Consider the following 19,554-nt stretch of genomic DNA (forward strand, 5'->3'; position numbering starts at 1 on the left):
CCTGACCAGGGATCCAGCCCATGTCCCCTGCACTGTAAGGCGGATTCTTCACCACTGGACCACCAGGGAAGTCCCTGCTCCCGGCTTTTACACTTCCCCACTGGTACCTGAATGATTGTCAAAAACAAGAGTAGGGAAATGGATACCAGTGGTGGTAGCTTCTATTTACAAAGTGCTTGTGGTAATTGAGCACTGCCACACATTTGTGGTCATCTCACTTGATTCTCAAACTCATGGTAAAATGATCCCATTTCACAGACGAGAAAACTGAAGGCAGAGAACTCCAAGGACTTTTCCCAAGGTCACATGGGGGATAAGGACCCCCCAGCTGGTGTGTTGCACTCCTACCTCCAGATGGACCAGGCTGGTAGCCTGCGTTCAGACTGTGCATCTTGGGAGCGGCTGCAGCTAGAGCAGCCCCCAAATCTCGGGGCTCCCATCTGACCACCCACTGAACCAGCTGGAGACTCAGTGCTTTCCTGGGATCTCCCCCCCCAGTGAGTTCCTCTCAGATCCCTCTCTAGCAAGCAAAGGGCTTTTTCAGGGGCTTTCTCCCAGCAGAGCTTTGGCTCCTTCTTTAGGCTCCACCCAGGACAGGCGGTGTGGGGGAAGGGACTGGGATAGGGGACGCACAGGGATCAGACACAGCAGATGCTCGATCCAGGACCAGGCTCTCCCACAACTTATCACAGGAGTTTTCTTCCAAGAACTCCATGGGTCTTTCTAAACCAGCCTCCTCTCTGGATCCTGGACTGTGACCCAAGTCTGTACGCACCTGCACCCCATTCTGGGCTGGGTTCAAGTTCTCCTGCGTGGAACGCTCCTGGCCACAGCTTGGGTGGCCTCTAGGGGACAGCGTTGCCTAACTCTGGCTGCCTGGCCGTCACCTGGCTGCGGGCACAGTTCTCTTAGAAGTGGATTTCATGCTGCTGAGAACTTGGATAAGATACAACTCCTCTCTCATTGTCGGGCAAAGATTTATCTTTTCATTGTAAATTAACAGCATGCCCAGAAGTGCAATTTTTTTCACCCTCAGGAAGTCTATGGTAAAAATTTCACAGGCATCCTAGAGACTGTTTCTCATTCCTTTATTCAGACGTTATTTTGGGCGTCACGTGTACCTCTTCGAAAGCTTGAAAATAGACTTTGTCTGACTCATATTGTATTATGATATGCATCAGTTCATCATCGGTTGGCATTGGAAATGACCTTTCTCTGAGACTTTTTCCTCCAAAATGAATATTTCCTGTAGGACCTGACAGAGGAATTCTAAAGGGGCAGAGGAACTTTGGGCGTTTTAATCATGGATTTAAACATAGTCTCGCTCCTTCTACCTCAGTTTTTTTTCCCTTTTCAACTGCGTGAACCCCTCCAGAGCTGGGCCCTTCCCTGGCTCCGCAGCCGGCTGGGCGGTGTGCACCCTCCACCATGGTTGCGTGTCAAGATGTCCAGGCTCTTGAAGGAATTAGCTAGTTCTTTCAGAACTTACCAGGAAGAAAGGAGAGGGTTTGACCCACACATACTCTTGGCACTTTCCCCAGAACCAATGGGAAGAGAGTTCTGTAGGATCTGGACTAATTCCAGCACTTCTTCCCTCGTACTGCACTGTTTTTAGGTGTAAAAAGGTTTAAATGCGGCACAGTATTAAGTTTACCAGACTAAGTGACATATTTTGAACAATTGGTTGGAACTTGGACGTGTTTTGAAAAATACCTAGAGAAAGAACACTTCTAAAAACTTTATGATTCTTATTATCAAAATTTCTCTTACAAGAACAAAACTGTAATAGTGGCTAACATATGTTATTTTGAAGAAATATGTATTGTCTTGTTGAATCTTCTCAGTAACTCCCTGGAGTAGGCATTATTACCATGTCCATTTTACAGATGAGAATGCCGAGACATGGATCCAGGGAAGTTGCTCCAGGTCACACCCTAGGAAATGTTAAGTCAGGATTTGAACTCGGGCAATCTGGCTTCAGAACCCACGCCTCGTAATCGTTATTCCATATTATAAGAAAAGTGTTTTTTAATTATTTGTGGATAAAACACTTTTTAATTGAGATATAATTGACATATTATTAGTTTCAGGTTTACAGCATAATGGTTCAGTACTCCTGTATATTGTGAAATGATCACCTTCCCATGGAATATTTTTCGTGGGAAATATGAGAGCAAATTGGGAGATTCTTTATGGTCATAATGCTTTCATCCTTCCTATTATTTATAACTGCAGCAACCAGTTTCATGGGAATTTAGAGAACAAAACAAAACAAAATGAAAAACAGGAGTATGTTATTGATTGGACCCATAATAGATGTGCAAGGTATCAGTCCCTATTTGGTCTGTTGATGAATGGTGTTTTTTCATGTTGAAATGCGGTATCAATGTGACGTGTGACCAGGTCTGGAGGGCTCCTTTCTGATACCGTACTGACTTTGCGCATAGTTTGGCGCTGCTAATAGGTGTGCCCATGTTGTTCAGGTCACTTCATCATCTGTGGCCTCTTTTCCTTAATCTGTAAGATCACAGAGGTGAACCAGCCTCCTTCTAAAATGCCTATAATTAAAATCCTTGGATTGTATGAAATTTGATATCTTACAGAGATGGGTAAAAAATATGACTCAAGTTGACATTTTAACATTTTTAGTAAAATTAACTCTTAGGACCCCAAGTACTTGACTACAAGTAAGTTCTGTGCCAGCACTCACCTTGTTTTTAAATTTACCTGCCCTATTTAAATACTGACCCAACAGGAGCCAGCTGGCAAGACTTTGTTCTCACCTGAATACATGTTTAACAACAAAAGAACTCTTGAAAGGTTAGCTTGGATTTGCCATCATTAGTCGTTAGGGAATTGCTGATTAAAACCATAATGAGATACCCCTCATTTTGAATGGCTACAATTAAAAAGACCGACCACGTTGGTATCGGTAATGATGTGGAGGGATTGGAGCTCTCAGACACTGCCAGGGGCAGCGGGGGCCGGGGAACATGAAATGAGCCACTTTGGAAAACAGTTTGGCATTTTGTTAATAAAAAGTTAAACATACACCTACCATATGATCCAACCGCTCTGCACCTAGATGTGTACCTACAAGAAAGGAAAGCACAGGTGCATACGGAGACTATACACCAGTGTGCATAGCGGCTGTGTTTGTAATGGCCCCAAACTGAAAACAACCCAGATGTCGTCAACATCTGAGTGGATAAATTGTGGCGTCGACACAGAATGGAGTATTACTCAGTAACAAAGAGGAGAGAACTGTTGATACACGCAGTAGTATGGATGAAATCTCAAAATAATTATGCGGAAAGAAGCAAAAAAAAAAAGAGGACCTACTATACGATTCCATGAATGTAATTCTTTTTTTAGAAAATGCAAGCTAATCTGTAGTGGCAGAAAGCAGGCTGGTGATCGCCTGGAAGGAAGACAGAGGGAGGGATTACCAGGGGCACGGGAAGACTCTTAGGGTGATGGAGCTAGTCACTGTCTTGATAGCGTTGATCTTTTCATGGGTTTACAAGTGTCCAAACTTACCAAATATCGAAGTATTTTAAACTTGTGCCGTTTCTTCTGTGTCCGTCAGGCCTCAGTAAAGCAGTGGTGCTGTGTCAGCCACGAGGCCGCGTGGCCGGCAGTGTCAGGGCCCCCTGTCTTCCCACAGCTGGGGCAGCCGTCTGTAATGTACACATACCGTACCGTACGGGAGGTGATTATTCCATCCCCGGGGAAGCAGGAAGCCTTTTCTCCACGCACAAACCGCTCCCAAGCCACCAGGGCCCTTTCAGTTTAATTAATTGTCCTTTCAGTTCGCTGAATGGCTACCCAGGGACCTGGAAGAGGCAGTGGGCTTCCCAGAAGCGGTCAAGGTGCTCTGTCCCCGCCAGGCTGGAAGCAGTCCTTGTCCCAAGTTGTCTTTGCCTATCCATGTGTGCGAACACCTTGTTAATGGTCATGGCAATGAAGGTGATCACATGTTTCCAGTATGTACTCCTGTCATCAAAGGACTGATCTGTGTCCGGGTTGACCGTGGCCTGTGTTGGGAGTGGGGAGCCGGCAAGAGCCACATCCGAATCTCCTGCCGGGCGTGGTGACGGGTTGATTTTACCACGTTATATGTTTCCTTCCTTTTGAGGGATGTAAAGCCCCCTGTCTGAGCAGCAGTTTAATAATTAGTAATGGACTGTCATGCTCTTGCTAAAAATAAAACTATGCCTCTCCTAAGTAAGAGTCAGAAGACGCATAGAAGAATGCCCGTTACGTTTAGCAGACGTTCCAGCTGTTGAGATTTTTTTCTGTTTCCTCTTGCATTGGGTTGGGTCTGGGAAGGACTGGGAATGGTCGCTGCCCTCCCCTTTCCTTTCTCTCCTTTGTGACAGTCCCCTCGGGCTCTCTGCCTGGTTGTTTCTTCACCTCGCGTCCTGCTCTGTGTCCCACTGGCCGCCGGCCCCCCTGCCGCCCTCCTCCCTCTCAGCTCCCTGGGAACCACTGCCGCCGGTCCCCTCCCGGCCCGGACCCCCCAGCCCCGGGGAAGCGGGAAGGGCCGGGCTCACAGCGCTGTCCCCGCAGCTGTGGACATGGCTGGAGGAGCTGCAGAAGGAGCTGCTGGACGACGTGTACGCCGAGTCTGTGGAGGCCGTGCAGGACCTCATCAAGCGCTTTGGGCAGCAGCAGCAGACCACCCTGCAGGTGACCGTGAACGTGATCAAGGAAGGGGAGGACCTCATCCAGCAGCTGAGGTGGGCCACGCCCCATCCCCCTCCCCCGTTCCCGCGCAGACGCTCTGAGATCTGCGGGGGGCTTCCCCTCCCCCTCACTTTTTGGAACAATTAGCTATAATCCTCTGTCCAACTAGGCAGAGAACGAATAGCATCCATGCATGCAAAGGAGACCAACATCACTCTCTCTCTTTTCCTTTCTCTTTTTCTCTCTCACAGTGTTTTCACTCTTATGATTTTTCTCATTATCGCATTGACTAATACGCCTCCCCAGGATTCAGGTCTTATTAATATTTCCTTTTAACAGCTATCTAGAAATTACTGAAATTTCTTTACAAACCAGATGAATTTAAACCTCCCAGGACCGCGTCCTGCAGGCCCTGAGCAACCTGCTTCTCTACGGTGAGGTGGGCGTCACTCCTCTCAGAGTCCAGGCTCAGCAGGCCTGGCCTCGGGTGGCACCAGCTGACACTCGGGTGCTCCTAGTGGCAGGAAATGGGGAGGTAGGCTGGGGCAGAGAGCATATCCCTGTCCTTGGGTCACAGGGAACCGTCACGTAAATTCAGCGCCCCTGCTGGATCCCTCGGGGTAGCTTATCTCATCGCCCCTGACAACTTCCCGTGATCCTCGCTTTTCTGAGAGTCCGGCAGACTTCCTTGATGAAGGCTCAGTTGGCTGCCTTACAGCTTAACCCCACAGCTGACGTGGCTCCACCATTTGTAGTGAACGGGTGCCATCTGTTCTCTACTTACAGAGAAAAGTGGCTGAAGATGAAACTCTACGACATGACTCACATGACTGTTAGACTTCTTCTAAGAGAGGGGCTGTGAAAAAGTGCGGAAGGAGTTCCTTAGCGTATGCTGAGATCAGGGAGGAAGGCCCGGCTTGTCTGGCGGGAGGGGCGGCTTATTCCGTGTTCCGAGCGGGGCAGTCCCGCTTCCCGCCGGCTTCTTCCCCGAGGCCCCAGCCGCCGGTTCTGGCCTCCGGCAGGGTGAGACTCTCCTATGCAGTTCCTATTTGTCCCTCTCCGCCCCTTCTCAGGGACTCCGCCATCTCCAGCAACAAGACCCCACACAACAGCTCCATCAGCCACATCGAGACGGTGCTGCAGCAGCTGGACGAGGCCCAGGCCCAGATGGAGGAGCTCTTCCAGGAGCGCAAGATCAAGCTCGAGCTCTTCCTGCAGCTGCGCATCTTTGAGAGGGACGCCATCGACGTGAGTGTCCCCCCCGCCCCGCCCACCCGGGCCTGCTCCCAGAGCTCCAGCACCCCTCCTCTGCCCCTCGCCTACTGCCCCAGCCTCTGTGCCGGGAGGGGGAGGGGGAGGGGAGGGGAGCAGGGAGGGGGAGGGAAAGAACGGCTCCTCCCAGCTCGGCCCTGGGAGATGGGGCCTGGCTCTGGAGCAGGCAGGTGGGCAGCGGGACAGACACCACACAGCAGGACAGCAACGTGAGCGAGCTTTGAGAGTGGATCCAGGCAGGGCTTCTACAAACAGGGCCACCTTGTCACCTTGGCTTGTTCATCCTTGATTGGACCCCTCAAAGCAGTCCCTTTGTCCTGGAAGCAGAAGCGCAAGCCCAGGGCAGTGATGCTCTTCCTCCCTCCTTCCCTCCCCCCCCCACCCCTGCCATTCCTCTCCCTTCAAGAGTGAGTGTTCCCAGAGCCTGTGGTCATAAGCTTGTACGTCCCAGGAAACCCCATTTTTTCCCCACAGAAGTGTTCTCAGGCGATCTGTAATTCTTACCTAAAAAATTGACTTTTGCACCTTATATGTGACTGGGAGAAAGAAGGAAAGGTTTCTTTTCTTTTTCTTTTCTTTTTTTTTCAGAAAAAGGTTTCTTTTCTTTTTCTTCTTCTTCACAGAAATGTTCTCAGGCGATCTGTAATTCTTACCTAAAAGATTGACTTTTGCACCTTATTTGTGACTAGGAGAAAGAAGGACAGGTTTCTTAAGAGAGCGGTTCTTAAATTCTCTGCCAGGCAAGATCTTTTATTTTTGAACTTGATGAAGTACAAGCAGAAGTAAGTATAATTGGATGACGCTGAATCTGTGTGTGAAATATGATAAAAGGAACCAAAACTCTGTGGGTGAGCCTGGCTTCCTGGAGCCAGTGGGCTTCATGCCGCTGCTGGCAGGGACCTGCTGCCTGTCCAGGTACCTCCAGGCACCCCAGGTGGCCCATGCCTGGCGGTCAGAATCTGTAGAGCCTACTGTCTCCATATCTATCACTTGTCCTGCATTCAGAACAGGGACTTGAGGGCAGTGGGGTCCGGACCGAGGCGCCACCGAAGGCAGAGGGATGGCAGGGCTGCTGCAGCTCAGGGGGACCGTCTGCCCGAAGTGGGCCTTGGAGCTCGTCCCTCGGTCCTGCCCCGAGTGGTGGTTTGGTGTGTGTGCCTCTCACAGGGGCCTTTGGTTGCCTGCTTGTCTAATCTTCCATCCGTGTTTTCATTAAAGAAAGGCCGTCTTGGCTGTTTCATTGTCATCACTGGTTGATGACAAGAAAGGAGTCAAACCCTGCACATGTTGCCCGGTAACAGCTACTCAAGGGCTCTGGTCTTAACCTTCCCATCCACGTGGAGCCACATGAAGAAGAGGTGCGCTGGTCTCAACTCACAGTGCCGCGCCACAGCTGCCAGTTTGCAGCGTTTGGGGGTAGCCAGGGTCGGGCGCATCATCGGGGGGTAGCCAGGGTCAGGGCGCACCATCGGGGGTAGCCAGGGTCAGGGCGCATCATCGGGGGGTAGCCAGGGTCAGGGCGCACCATCGGGGGGTGACCAGGGTCAGGGCGCACCATCGGGGGGTAGCCAGGGTCAGGGTGCATCATCGGGGGGTGACCAGGGTCAGGGCGCATCATTGTGGGGTAGCCAGGGTCAGGGCGCATCATTGGGGGGTAGCCAGGGTCAGGGCGCATCATCGGGGGGTACAGGGTCAGGGCGCACCATCGGGGGGTAGCCAGGGTCAGGGCGCATCATTGGGGGGTAGCCAGGGTCAGGGCGCATCATCGGGGGGTGACCAGGGTCAGGGCGCATCATCGGGGGGTAGCCAGGGTCAGGGCGCATCATCGGGGGGTAGCCAGGGTCAGGGCGCACCATCGGGGGGTAGCCAGGGTCAGGGCGCATCATTGGGGGGTAGCCAGGGTCAGGGCGCACCATCGGGGGGTAGCCAGGGTCAGGGCGCATCATTGGGGGGTAGCCAGGGTCAGGGCGCACCATCGGGGGGTAGCCAGGGTCAGGGTGCATCATCGGGGGGTGATCAGGGTCAGGGCGCATCATTGGGGGGTAGCCAGGGTCAGGGCGCATCATCGGGGGGTAGCCAGGGTCAGGGCGCACCATCGGGGGGTGACCAGGGTCAGGGCGCACCATCGGAGGGTAGCCAGGGTCAGGGCGCATCATCGGGGGGTGACCAGGGTCAGGGCGCATCATTGTGGGGTAGCCAGGGTCAGGGCGCACCATCGTGGGGTAGCCAGGGTCAGGGCGCATCATCGGGGGGTGACCAGGGTCAGGGCGCATCATTGGGGGGTAGCCAGGGTCAGGGCGCATCATTGGGGGGTAGCCAGGGTCAGGGCGCATCATCGGGGGGTAGCCAGGGTCAGGGCGCACCATCGGGGGGTGACCAGGGTCAGGGCGCACCATCGGGGGGTAGCCAGGGTCAGGGCGCATCATCGGGGGGTGACCAGGGTCAGGGCGCATCATTGTGGGGTAGCCAGGGTCAGGGCGCATCATTGGGGGGTAGCCAGGGTCAGGGCGCATCATCGGGGGGTAGCCAGGGTCAGGGCGCACCATCGGGGGGTGACCAGGGTCAGGGCGCACCATCGGGGGGTAGCCAGGGTCAGGGCGCATCATCGGGGGGTGACCAGGGTCAGGGCGCATCATTGTGGGGTAGCCAGGGTCAGGGCGCACCATCGTGGGGTAGCCAGGGTCAGGGCGCATCATCGGGGGGTGACCAGGGTCAGGGCGCATCATTGGTGGGCATCCAGGGTCAGGGTACATTATTGGTGGTCAGCAAGGGTCAGGGTGCATCACTGGGGGCTGGCCGGGGTCAGGGTGCAGCACTGCATGAACAGAAGAGCCAGCGTGGCTGCCTTCCTCTCAACCTCCACTTCATAGGAATTGCTCCTGGTGACTTAGCTGCTTCCTCAATAGTTTCGATCAAGAAACACAGAGCAATCAGAAGTATTATTGGAAGTTTTCTTTCCAGGACATTTTGATATTTGAAATAAAATATTGGCTTTACTTGTATTAATGTTATCGCAAAGGGAAAAAAATTTTTTTAATTGTATTTCTACTTTCATAAAACTACTGTTTTAAAACGTAGATCAGGAACCAAAAACATGCATTTTCCCCACATGATAGCCGCAGAGTTCCACATGGCCTCAACAAAGCCACCGCTCTCAGCCAGGGATAAGGGCTTTCCTAAGCTGGGAACGTAACCCTGCAGTTCAGTCACAGACCAGCTAAAATATAGTTTAAAAGCTTTTAAATGTCACAGCCTGAGAGCCTCTGTTCTCTGGAGTAATCCTGAAAATGTGAAAAGTTGAGCAGTTTAGGCTCTGCAGGGATTTCCTCTCCTGTCTGGGAAGGTGCCCCCTCTGACTACCCATAGGAGTCATGGAGTTATCTTTGTGTCAGAAATTCATCTGTTACCTGGTCAGTGAGAAAAATCCCCCGTATCACTTGTATTTCAGTTGAAATAGCATTTCCATCTCTCAGAAGTGGAACAGGGTTTCTTATGGCTTAGAATATTGCTATTTCAGTCTCCAAATATTCCATATAAAATCTGCTGTGTTGGTCTAAAAAGAACAACAAAAGCCTTACACTAGCATCTTGTGACAGTTTAGTTACGGAGAACAGTCATAACTGTCTGCATTTAGAAAGGAAAACAGACTTTCTAAAAGTTTGGGGCTACATTAAAAAAAATTGTGTCAAAGATATTTCTTCAAAGAATCTCTGTTCAAAAAAGCCTTCCACTTTCTGGAGCTTTGTTTGTGCCACAGATTTCTTTCCTTGGCTTGTGTGGTTATTAACAATGCTGAACGTGAGGGCAGGATTTTTCCTGATGATCCTGGATCCTGACCATCGCCAGCGTTTCTTTGTGCTCAGTGAGTGGTTTTGAATCTTGCTGCTTTTAGCACATCGACCTTTGTTTATTGTCCATTTCTTGAGTGTTTTTTGAGCCTAATGTTGTCTCCATGAGGCACTGTCGCTGAGTCTGTAACTCACCACCACACCTAACTCTCTTCTCCTTCAGTGTCAGAAAACAAACAAACATTAAGAAAGAAAATTCCTGGACTCCCCTGGTGGTGCAGTGGTTAAGAATCCGCCTGCCAATGTAGGGGACACGGGTTCGATCCCTGGTCCGGGAAGATCCCACATGCCGCGGAGCAACTAAGCCCGTGCGCCACAGCTACTGAGCCTGCGCTCTAGAGCCCGCGAGCCACAACTACTGAGCCCACGAGCCACAACTACCGAAGCCCGTGCACCTAGAGCCCGTGCTCCACAACAAGAGAAGCCCGCGCGCCGCAATGAAAAGTAGCCCCCACTCACCACGACTAGAGAAATCCCATGCACAGCAGCAAAAGATCCAACACAGCCAAAAATAAATACATACAATTAATTAATTAATTTTAAAAATTCCCCTTAGAATAGAAATAAAGATTAAAGTTATGGTAATTTCCTTCCTTTTAAAAAATATTTTTCTCGTAGCCTCTTGGTTTGTGTCTAATTTGGCGTTGTTTAAAATGATTACTTTATAAATTGATATAATTTAATAAATTAATATAATGTGCACATATATTATGGAGACCAAGTAATAAAAGGAAGAAATCAGGAAGATTTGGGCAATAGGAATTTGGAGAAGCCTTAAGATGTTTATTACTTCCCATCTCCCAGCTGGATTCTGTGTAAACTCTCTCACGTTCTCAAATTCTCAAACTTACAGCTCCTGTGGACAAAGTAAATGAGGATCCATGGGAAATGCTATTTCATTGAAGTGTGGAGTATAATATTCTTTCACAAGAAGTTTTTCTCCTCCTTTCTGGATTTCATAATTTTTGGTCTTAGTTTTTAAAAAGTATAGCATGAAAGTTTTCAAACTACACAGAAGTAGCGAGAATAGTACAATTACCTTCCAGATGCCTGTCCTGTAAATTCAACATGAGTTTGCCCCTCTTACGTCAAGTATCCTCTTGCTATTGCTGTGCTGTAGTGTTGCAGAGGAAATCTCTGCCAGCTGATCATGTTTCGATCCTAAAGGCTTTGTGAATATCTCTAAAAAACAGGCCATTTTCTTGCATAACCATATCCTAAGCACCTCGCTGTTAAGAGTGATGCTTTGTTGTCTGCTAATGCCCAGCCTCTGTTCAGATTTCTGCAAGTACTGCAGAGAAGAGGCACATGGGGTCTGCCCCTGCATTTGGTGGTAAGCCTTTTCATCTAGAATCCTCCCCCCATCCACCCTTCTCTTTTCCCCGTGTTGTGACTTGTTGAAATAACGTTCAGTTGTCAGAGGAACCAGGTCCCTCGTTTTGCATTTTCTCACTTGATCTCTGGTAGGCTGTTTAACTGCTGGTCTTTCTTCGGCATTTCCTGTAACCTTAGAAGGCAGATGGGAAGACCCAGTCAGGTTCGGGTTCATTTTGGTACCAGAAGCTGCGCAGGTGGCTCAGCATGGTTGCTCCTGTCAGGAGGCGTGTGCTGTCTGGTCCCGCATCTGCAGGGATTCTGCGGGCGGTCTTTGGGGCAGGAGGTGCAGCCTGGTCCCCGTCAGCCTCTCGGGATAGTTCACTGGGCGCTGATGACTTTTACCTGAACAGGTGTAGTAGTAGTAGTAGTTTTTTTTTTTTGGTTACAAAGAAGTTTTTAAATTTTATTATTTCTACATTTAATAGCTAGATTTAAGTGTAAAGAGGAACTTTCCTTCATCATGGTGTGCTTAAATAAATTTCTCCTTTAAGAACCAATTTTGTGGATGAAGGTTGGTTCCCTTTAATCAAAACCAAAGAGCTTTTCATTAATTTCTGGCTTTTTAGCTCTTTTTTTAACATCATTAGGAATTAATGGACTTTCGTATATTCCGTGTATTTTTTTCAATTGTGGTAAATTTTTTTAGGGTCTAATGGTCCCAGTCACCTGGCTCCTGTGTCCTTTTGACACAGTCACCTTATTCTCTTCCTCCCCTACCTGGCACAGTGAGACGTCACAGCAGATATTTATTTTTTAAGTCTTGGTCCTAAGCAGATACTTTCCTCTGTCAGATCATCTCAGACCTTGAGTCTTGGAACGACGAGCTTTCTCAGCAAATGAATGACTTTGACACGGAGGACCTCACAATAGCAGAGCAGCGCCTGCAGCACCACGCGGACAAGGCTCTGACCATGAATAACCTGACCTTCGACGTCATCCACCAAGGGCAGGACCTCCTGCAGTATGTCAATGAAGTGCAGGCCTCTGGTGAGCAGCGCGTTCCGCCCTGGGACGGGTTTCGTGTCCCCGCAGGAACGCATCCGGTTCCTTTCAGGGTGTGCGCAGGTCACTTACCCCTGTGATTGCGGTGTTATAAGTACCTGCTCTCTGAAAGGAAACGTTTTGCTTTCTTTCACCCACATAATACGATCACATTTAACATTGACTATTGTACTTACCCTTAATATTCCTGCGTGTTATTTCAAGTGGCACGAACTTTAGTTTTACAAATTATATATTGTTGGATCTCCACGAATGAAATGTAAACCCCAAGAAAATATTTTCATGTCCTTTATTTTTTTCTTAGTTTTATATTTTACCAGCAGATGTCACTATAGGCTCAAAAACGTAGAGTGAACTGTAGTGTTAGAAACTTAGCAACAACCTGTGTCCTACGTTACTCATTTTACACAAGTCAAATTAAATGCTTCCTCAAGAGTGAACGGGTATACAGTGGGTAACAACGGAAACAAACCGAAGTTTGTGCATTTAAAAAGGACTCACTTTCACCAGATATCAGTGTAGGAGCAGAAGTAGATTGATAGGAAATGGGTTTGCTTTGATTAGCTGTGCGTTATATGTGGCTTTGGACCACATCGAATTTATTCTCTGAGGCATGCTCGGAGGCAGGCATAAACCTCCTCTGCTGCCTCTGACCTCCTCAAACTTGGCCTTCACAGTAATGGCTTGGCCCGGCGCCGGGCAGGTAGTTCACAAATGCAGCGTGTACGTCATGCTCCCTTAAGAACAGGTTGAGTTACGGTTTTCTCAGGGTATATGCCCAGTAGTGGGATTGCTGGGTCGTATGGTAGTTCTGTTTTTAGTTTTTTAAGGAAACTCCATATTGTTCTCCATAGTGGCTGTATCAGTTTACATTCCCACCAGCAGTGCAAGAGGGTTCCCTTTTCTCCACACTTTCTCCAGCATTTATTGTTTGTAGATTTTTTGATCTGTGCGAGGTGATACCTCATTGAGTTTTGCTTTGCATTTCTCTAATGATTAGTGATGTTGAGCATCCTTCCATGTGTTTGTTGGCAATTTGTATATCTTCTTTGGAGAAAACCATAATTCAAAAAGAGACATGTACCACAATGTTCATTGCAGCACTATTTACAACAGCCAGGACATGGAAGCAACCTAAGTGTCCATCGACAGGTGAATGGATAAAGAAGATGTGGCACATATATACAATGGAATATTACTCAACCATAAAAAGAAATGAAACTGAGTTATTTGTAGTGAGGTGGATGGACCTAGAGTCTGTCATACAGAGTGAAGTCAGTCAGAAAGAGAAAGACAAATACAGTGTGCTAACACATATATGTGGAATCTTAAAAAGAACAATGGTTCTGTTGAACCTAGGGGCAGGACAAGAATAAAGATGCGGATGTAGAGAATGGACTTGACACGGATGGTGGGATGAAGCTGGGACGAAGTGAGAGAGTGGCATGGACATATATACACTACCAAACGTAAAATAGCTAGCTAGTGGGAAGCAGCTGCATAGCACAGGGAGATCAGCTCGGTGCTTTGTGACCATCTAGAGGGGTGGGATAGCGAGGGTGGGAGGGAGACGCAAGAGGGAGGAGAGACAGGGATGGATATATATATATATATATATATATATATATATATATATATATATATAGCTGATTCACTTTGTTGTAAAGCAGAAACAAACTAACACACCACTGTAAAGCAATTATACTCCAATAAAGATATTTTTAAAAAAACAAAAAGAAAAGAACCGGTTGAAGTGCTGTTTGAATTCCGGGCCTCCCTTCAATGTCCGCAGGCGTGGAGCTGCTTTGCGACAGAGACGTAGACATGGCCACCCGGGTCCAGGACTTGCTGGAGTTTCTCCACGAGAAGCAGCAGGAGCTGGATTTAGCAGCCGAGCAACATCGGAAGCACCTGGAGCAGTGTGTGCAGCTCCGCCACCTGCAGGCCGAAGTGAAGCAGGTAAACGAATGTGCGGAGTGAAGGGGACCCAGCCGACAAGCGAGCGCTCGATGAGTGCTCTCCTGGTAGCTCGGATGTGTAAGCCTTGGGGCAGATCGTCCCTGATCAGAACACAGCTGTCCTGGTGTAGAATACAACACACCCCCGACACACCACAGCTAGTGTGTAAAATTGAGCCAGTGCCTGGGCAGCTCCGTGTTTACTCTGGAGTGGAAAAGCCTTCGTCACCCAGCAACTGGTCACTTGAGAGTCACCTCCACTTAGCTTGTTTTGTTATTGGTCGTCTCTTCCCTGAAACCCTGACCACGTTGCTTCCCGGGCTGAATAACTATATGATTTATTTTTTTTCCCCAAATAGACTGTTATCAGTCTGGCCGGGATCACAGGCTGTGTATGGCTTGGGTCTTCCTGTGTTCTCAGGATACGATACTCCCATCTCCCAGATAGCATGGCAAAATAAAAACGGGACATTTGGAAGAGATTGCTTTTGGTTCAGTGCCAGTGGGATTCCGTGCATATGTATATTTAGCATGTCTGTGACATTTTATCACGTGAGCAGGGAGACCATGGAAGTATGGCTTTCTGGGATTCTTGTAGTTGTGTAGAAAGGCATCTGTTTGTTTGATTGGAGGTGCTTAATGGTTGCCAAATGGCTGCTGTAGCCCCAACTATCACCTCCACATTCCAGGTATCAGGAAGGGAAAGCATATCAAGAAAGAGGCAGCACCTGGATCAGAAAAGAAATGTGTTCCCCAAATGGCCCAGAAGCCCCTGCTTTGATCTCAGTGGCTAGAATTGTGTCATATTTGCAACCAAGCTGTCATAGGAGCTGAGAACTGGCTTTATTTTAAGCTCTTTCCCAAGTTGGGATTTTCTGAGTAAAGGACATGAAGAAACTAGGTACTGGTTAAGTAACCAGCAGTTTCTGCCACAAATGATTATCCAGAATGACCTTCCACATCCCTGTGGCTTCCATGGTCAGAACTGACTTCTCATTCTGTGATGCTGAGAATCTGGTGGTGTGGCCCTGAGCATTAGCCAACAGCTAAATACATCCTTGGGTCAGTGTGCTGTTTTAACACTGACTCTAAAGTGGAAAATACATTAGTGACATCAAAACAGTTCCCTTATCAAGCACTTTGCTAATTCTGCATGTCCATGAGGCCTAAAAGGAGTGAAAGATATATATTTTTGAGTATCAGGGAATTCTTTGCAATTGTAGGTTTTCTCGTATGTGATCCTCAGTCTGTTTTGACCTGTGGATGAATGATCACTCCTCCGGACCCTCCACCTTTTCCAGCTCCCACTTGAAACTAAACATGACAGAACTAATTTTAAAATGCAGCACTTAACGATCAGATACCAGGGAAGGGTAGCAGGCTGTTGGCAGTAGGATCACGAGGAAATCCCTGCTTCGTAGCTAAGTGAGCAGCTCGACCGCCGCGCACTCGGACTGCATCACTGCTGCTCCGTGGCCTGGATGCCCCAGAGGGGCTGCTGCATGGAGTTCCCTGTGTCGTGTTTCAGGTGCTGGGCTGGATCCGGAACGGAGAGTCAATGCTGAACGCCGGGCTCATCACGGCCAGCTCGTTGCAGGAGGCGGAGCAGCTGCAGAGGGAGCACGAACAGTTCCAGCACGCCATCGAGGTGCGGACGCCCGGCCTGGCCTCGGAACCCGGCCTCTCCAACCTCAGGACCAGCCTGTTAAGTCCCCTCACACGGCACTGACCCTGGGAGCCGAAGGGGGTTCAGTGGAACCCCAAACGGCTGCGCTTACGAGCCTGCAGTTCGTTACAAGAGGGGGGAAGCAGTCTGGCAACTGCAGTGATGGGAGGCTGTCCATGTCCACCAGGGCGACCTCACCGCAAGGGTCCCAGAGGCCAGGGGTGGCTCTTGCTGTCCCCTTGCTGTCAGGGCCCTGGCAGGATGCACCTCACCTGTTGGGAACATCTCGGCACCAGGGAGCCCGAGCTGGGGTCTCAGATGAGGTTTTTCACATTTTGCTGATGTTATAGACACGGTTGCTGCTGTGTAACCGGTCTTGAAAAATCAGGGCACTCGGGGTGGCTCTTCAGGACCGGGTGCCGATCACCGGTTCCCTTTCCCCCATAAACAGTGCTGTGCGCAGAGCTCCTGTGACCCTGGGGAAAAGCAGCGTCCCTCACCAGAGGGTTTTGTGCCTCGACGGGGTCAGTGCTGTGCCGGGACTTCAGCAAAATGGCTCGGCCAGTCACTCTCACAGCATATGGATTAATTCATTTTAGAGTATTTTTGGAGGGTTGGGGGAGTTAATGATTGTGACAGGTGGTCTCAAGGCACAGTCAAGGGAAAGAGAGCATTTGATGATAGAAAACTTGTTTCCTGCTCTGGTTATATACATATTCTCAGCCAGAGATGAAAACCAAAGAAATTACCATTAATGTCTTCCCTAGATTAATTTACTCTCAACCATTCAGCGCCAGTGGACAGACACTAACACTTCTCCCTGAAGCCCAGACTCTGGGTGAATCTTGTGAAAATCGTACCCTGTGCCAAGTGCCTTCTAGTAATTAAATCACTGGTGTGCCTCACCGTCTGGGTAACGGACAGGATTACGCTGGGTACAGTGTTTTATGGGGCCATTAGTACCACTTCAGGTGAAACGCAAAATTTTGCCATTGTTTAAAAAAAGAGAAAACTCTGTGTCCACAGAGACCCATGTGCTTCCCCCTGACGGCTGCCCTGCCGGGCCCTCTGGTTTCCCCGAGGAACCTGACCTCAGCCCCTCACAGAAGCTTCTGGTGAGGATGCGAGGGCAGGAGTTGTTACCGGATTTGCCAATTTGTTTTCATAGATGCATTGTCTGGCATGGACCTCCAGAGAACACAGTTGGTTCATTTTTAGCTTTTAACTGTGTTTCTCTCTTTCTCTTTTTTTAAATCAGTAGTTTTTGAAAACCTTTTACTCGAGTCCAGAGTTTAAGGTAAAAGTGAAATAAAGAGCATTCACTTAGGCCACCTTTTTCTCCACTTGTTCATTAGCCCCTGGCTGCTATTATAAGAAGAATCAACAGGAATAATAAACTTGGAACATTTCAACAGCTTTTTTAGAATATTGGCTGCTAAGGGTTTTTCCTGCTATCTCTCAAAAGCTGGAAAGTCCCCAACCAAGACCCCATTCTGGAAAGTCCTAAGGCATTTCATCATTCCCTGGATAAATATAAATCGTTGTTGGTAGACGTAAAAGCTTTTTTTAAACTAACCTGTCAGCTGTGGTTTTCGAAGCGTCCTCGTGAGTGTTAACTGAAGTCGTTCCCGTAAAAGCGAGCAGACGGAAGAGCTGCGGCCTTCCCGCTCCTTCCCCGTGGGTGCGCGACACCCCCGCTGAAGCGCTTTCCGCTCTCTCCCCCCCTTAGAAGACCCACCAGAGCGCACTGCAGGTGCAGCAGAAGGCAGAAGCCATGCTGCAGGCCAACCACTACGACATGGACATGATCCGGGACTGTGCCGAGAAGGTGGCCTCGCACTGGCAGCAGCTCATGCTCAAGATGGAGGACCGGCTGAAGCTGGTGAACGCGTCCGTGGCCTTCTACAAGACCTCGGAGCAGGTAGGGCTCCCCGCCGCTGCCGCCTGCTGAGCCTGACTGCACGGCGCGGCTCAGTCCTTACCTCGCCGGTCAGTCCTGGGCTCCCTCACGTATCACAGAGAGCAGGTCGGAAAGGATCTGAGGAGATGTCCCTTTTCCTCTCATTTAGATGGATGGCCTGACACAGGGCAGAGGGAGGCGGGAAATTCACCTTGTATTTTGGCCTTGTTCTGAAAGCCTGCGTGGCCGCACGCCAGGTGGCGGTCCCGGCCCTCGGGCCGGCACTCGTCATCCCATGGGTGCCGAGTGGTCCCTCTGAGCCCGGATTCTCTCCTGCCGCAGGTCTGCAGTGTCCTCGAGAGCCTGGAGCAGGAGTACAAGAGAGAGGAGGACTGGTGCGGGGGGGCCGACAAGCTGGGCCCCAACTCCGAGACGGACCACGTCACCCCGATGATCAGCAAGCACCTTGAGCAGAAGGAAGCGTTCCTGAAGGTACGGAGCTGACCTTCCGGGTGTGGTGCCTCAGTGACGGGGTTCGCAGCCCCCCCCGAGGGTCCACCTGAGCCGGTGGGGCGTCCGGACCGTCAGTCCCGCAGCTGCGGCCACTCCTCCGGCCCCGCCTGCCTCGCAGCGCCCCTGCCCTGGAGAGAGATCGCGGTGACCCTGCCTCAGCCATAAGTCAGCTGACTGGAGATCTTAAAATCTTGTTTCAGTTGTCATTTGTACTCTCCTTCTAGTTTCCACAGGCAGAGAGCTAGATAGAAACCTGTGTGCATAAAGATCGGGTGGAAGTCACAATACCCAGTGATCCTGAACAGACATGCAGAGAGATTGATTTGGGGGAACAAAAATGCCTAGAGCTTAAAATAATCTTCCTTTGGAAATTCAGCCTTTTGAGGAATAAAGACTGTCTCAGAACACGTGTGAGCCCAGTGTAGAGTGGACACAAAGCAGGAACACCCCTTGTGGTTCACAGGACCAGTTACTAATACTGTACTTATTCAGGAAGTGTTTCCTGCAAGAGAAATTTAATCCCATTCAAGGCCTGGCTGAAAGTTTTAACTCTGAGAAGCTTTAAATGAGGCACTTATCAAGCCTGCTTTGTCATTTGTATATATGGTCCATACCTGAGTTACTGGTGTGCTTTGCAACAATTAAATTATAAAAAGTGGTCAAAATGTTGAGATACATTGACTTTGAATGTTTCCACGGTGCATTCTTTCACTTGTGGAAAAGTTCTCCTGAGGTTCTGCTGGTGGCCACTCAGACCTATGAAAACTAGGTGTGGTGTTTACTTTCCATGTTACTTGGTTTAGTTTTCCTCCTTGCTCCAGCATCCTGACCTCTCTGACACCATTTCCTGTCACATTTAATCATTTCTGTTTCTGTTTCATTTCTGAAGGTGATCCTCTGAGCTGACAGAGAGTTATTGTTTAGTCTGGGAGAACAAATTGTAACTCTTTGAAAATTCTTACCTGGTAACTTATTATGAGCTTCCACCACAGAGATTTTCTTTTTAAGCAAATCAAGGTGGGAAAACAGTTGGAGCTTCCCAGGGTCATTAGTTGTAACGATTCCAAACAGGACCTTGAAAGCCCCACCCCAGCTTGTCGGTGCTGTTTAAGTTTAGGAAAGGTCCACCACTACTGGGATGTTTTGAGGTGGAATCGTTACAATTGCCTCTCTTTCTCTGGAATCCATTTAGTATAAAACAAAATTACATACTACTTAGTTAATATAATTAAGAAAGATATTTAGGTAAAATTACAAAACAAAAATAATCACAGACCTGGTCAGATTCTTTCATTCAACTAGGATTATGTCTTTGGTGTATTGGATATC

The 19,554-nt window shown here is 49.1% G+C and overlaps 1 protein-coding gene across 1 annotated transcript in view; it reads left to right on the forward strand.

Moving 5' to 3' along the window:
• Window positions 1-19,554, forward strand: part of TRIO (trio Rho guanine nucleotide exchange factor) — a 372,408-nt gene that overhangs the window by 226,334 nt on the left and 126,520 nt on the right. The window contains exons 12-18 of the mRNA XM_065873385.1: window positions 4,573-4,742; window positions 5,763-5,937; window positions 11,978-12,173; window positions 13,981-14,147; window positions 15,675-15,794; window positions 17,542-17,733; window positions 18,055-18,204. Coding sequence (XP_065729457.1) covers window positions 4,573-4,742; window positions 5,763-5,937; window positions 11,978-12,173; window positions 13,981-14,147; window positions 15,675-15,794; window positions 17,542-17,733; window positions 18,055-18,204 — 1,170 coding nt within the window. The remainder of the gene's footprint in view (window positions 1-4,572; window positions 4,743-5,762; window positions 5,938-11,977; window positions 12,174-13,980; window positions 14,148-15,674; window positions 15,795-17,541; window positions 17,734-18,054; window positions 18,205-19,554) is intronic.

Source organism: Phocoena phocoena, chromosome 3 (assembly GCF_963924675.1).
Source record: "Phocoena phocoena chromosome 3, mPhoPho1.1, whole genome shotgun sequence".
Classification (NCBI taxonomy): Eukaryota; Metazoa; Chordata; class Mammalia; order Artiodactyla; family Phocoenidae; genus Phocoena; species Phocoena phocoena.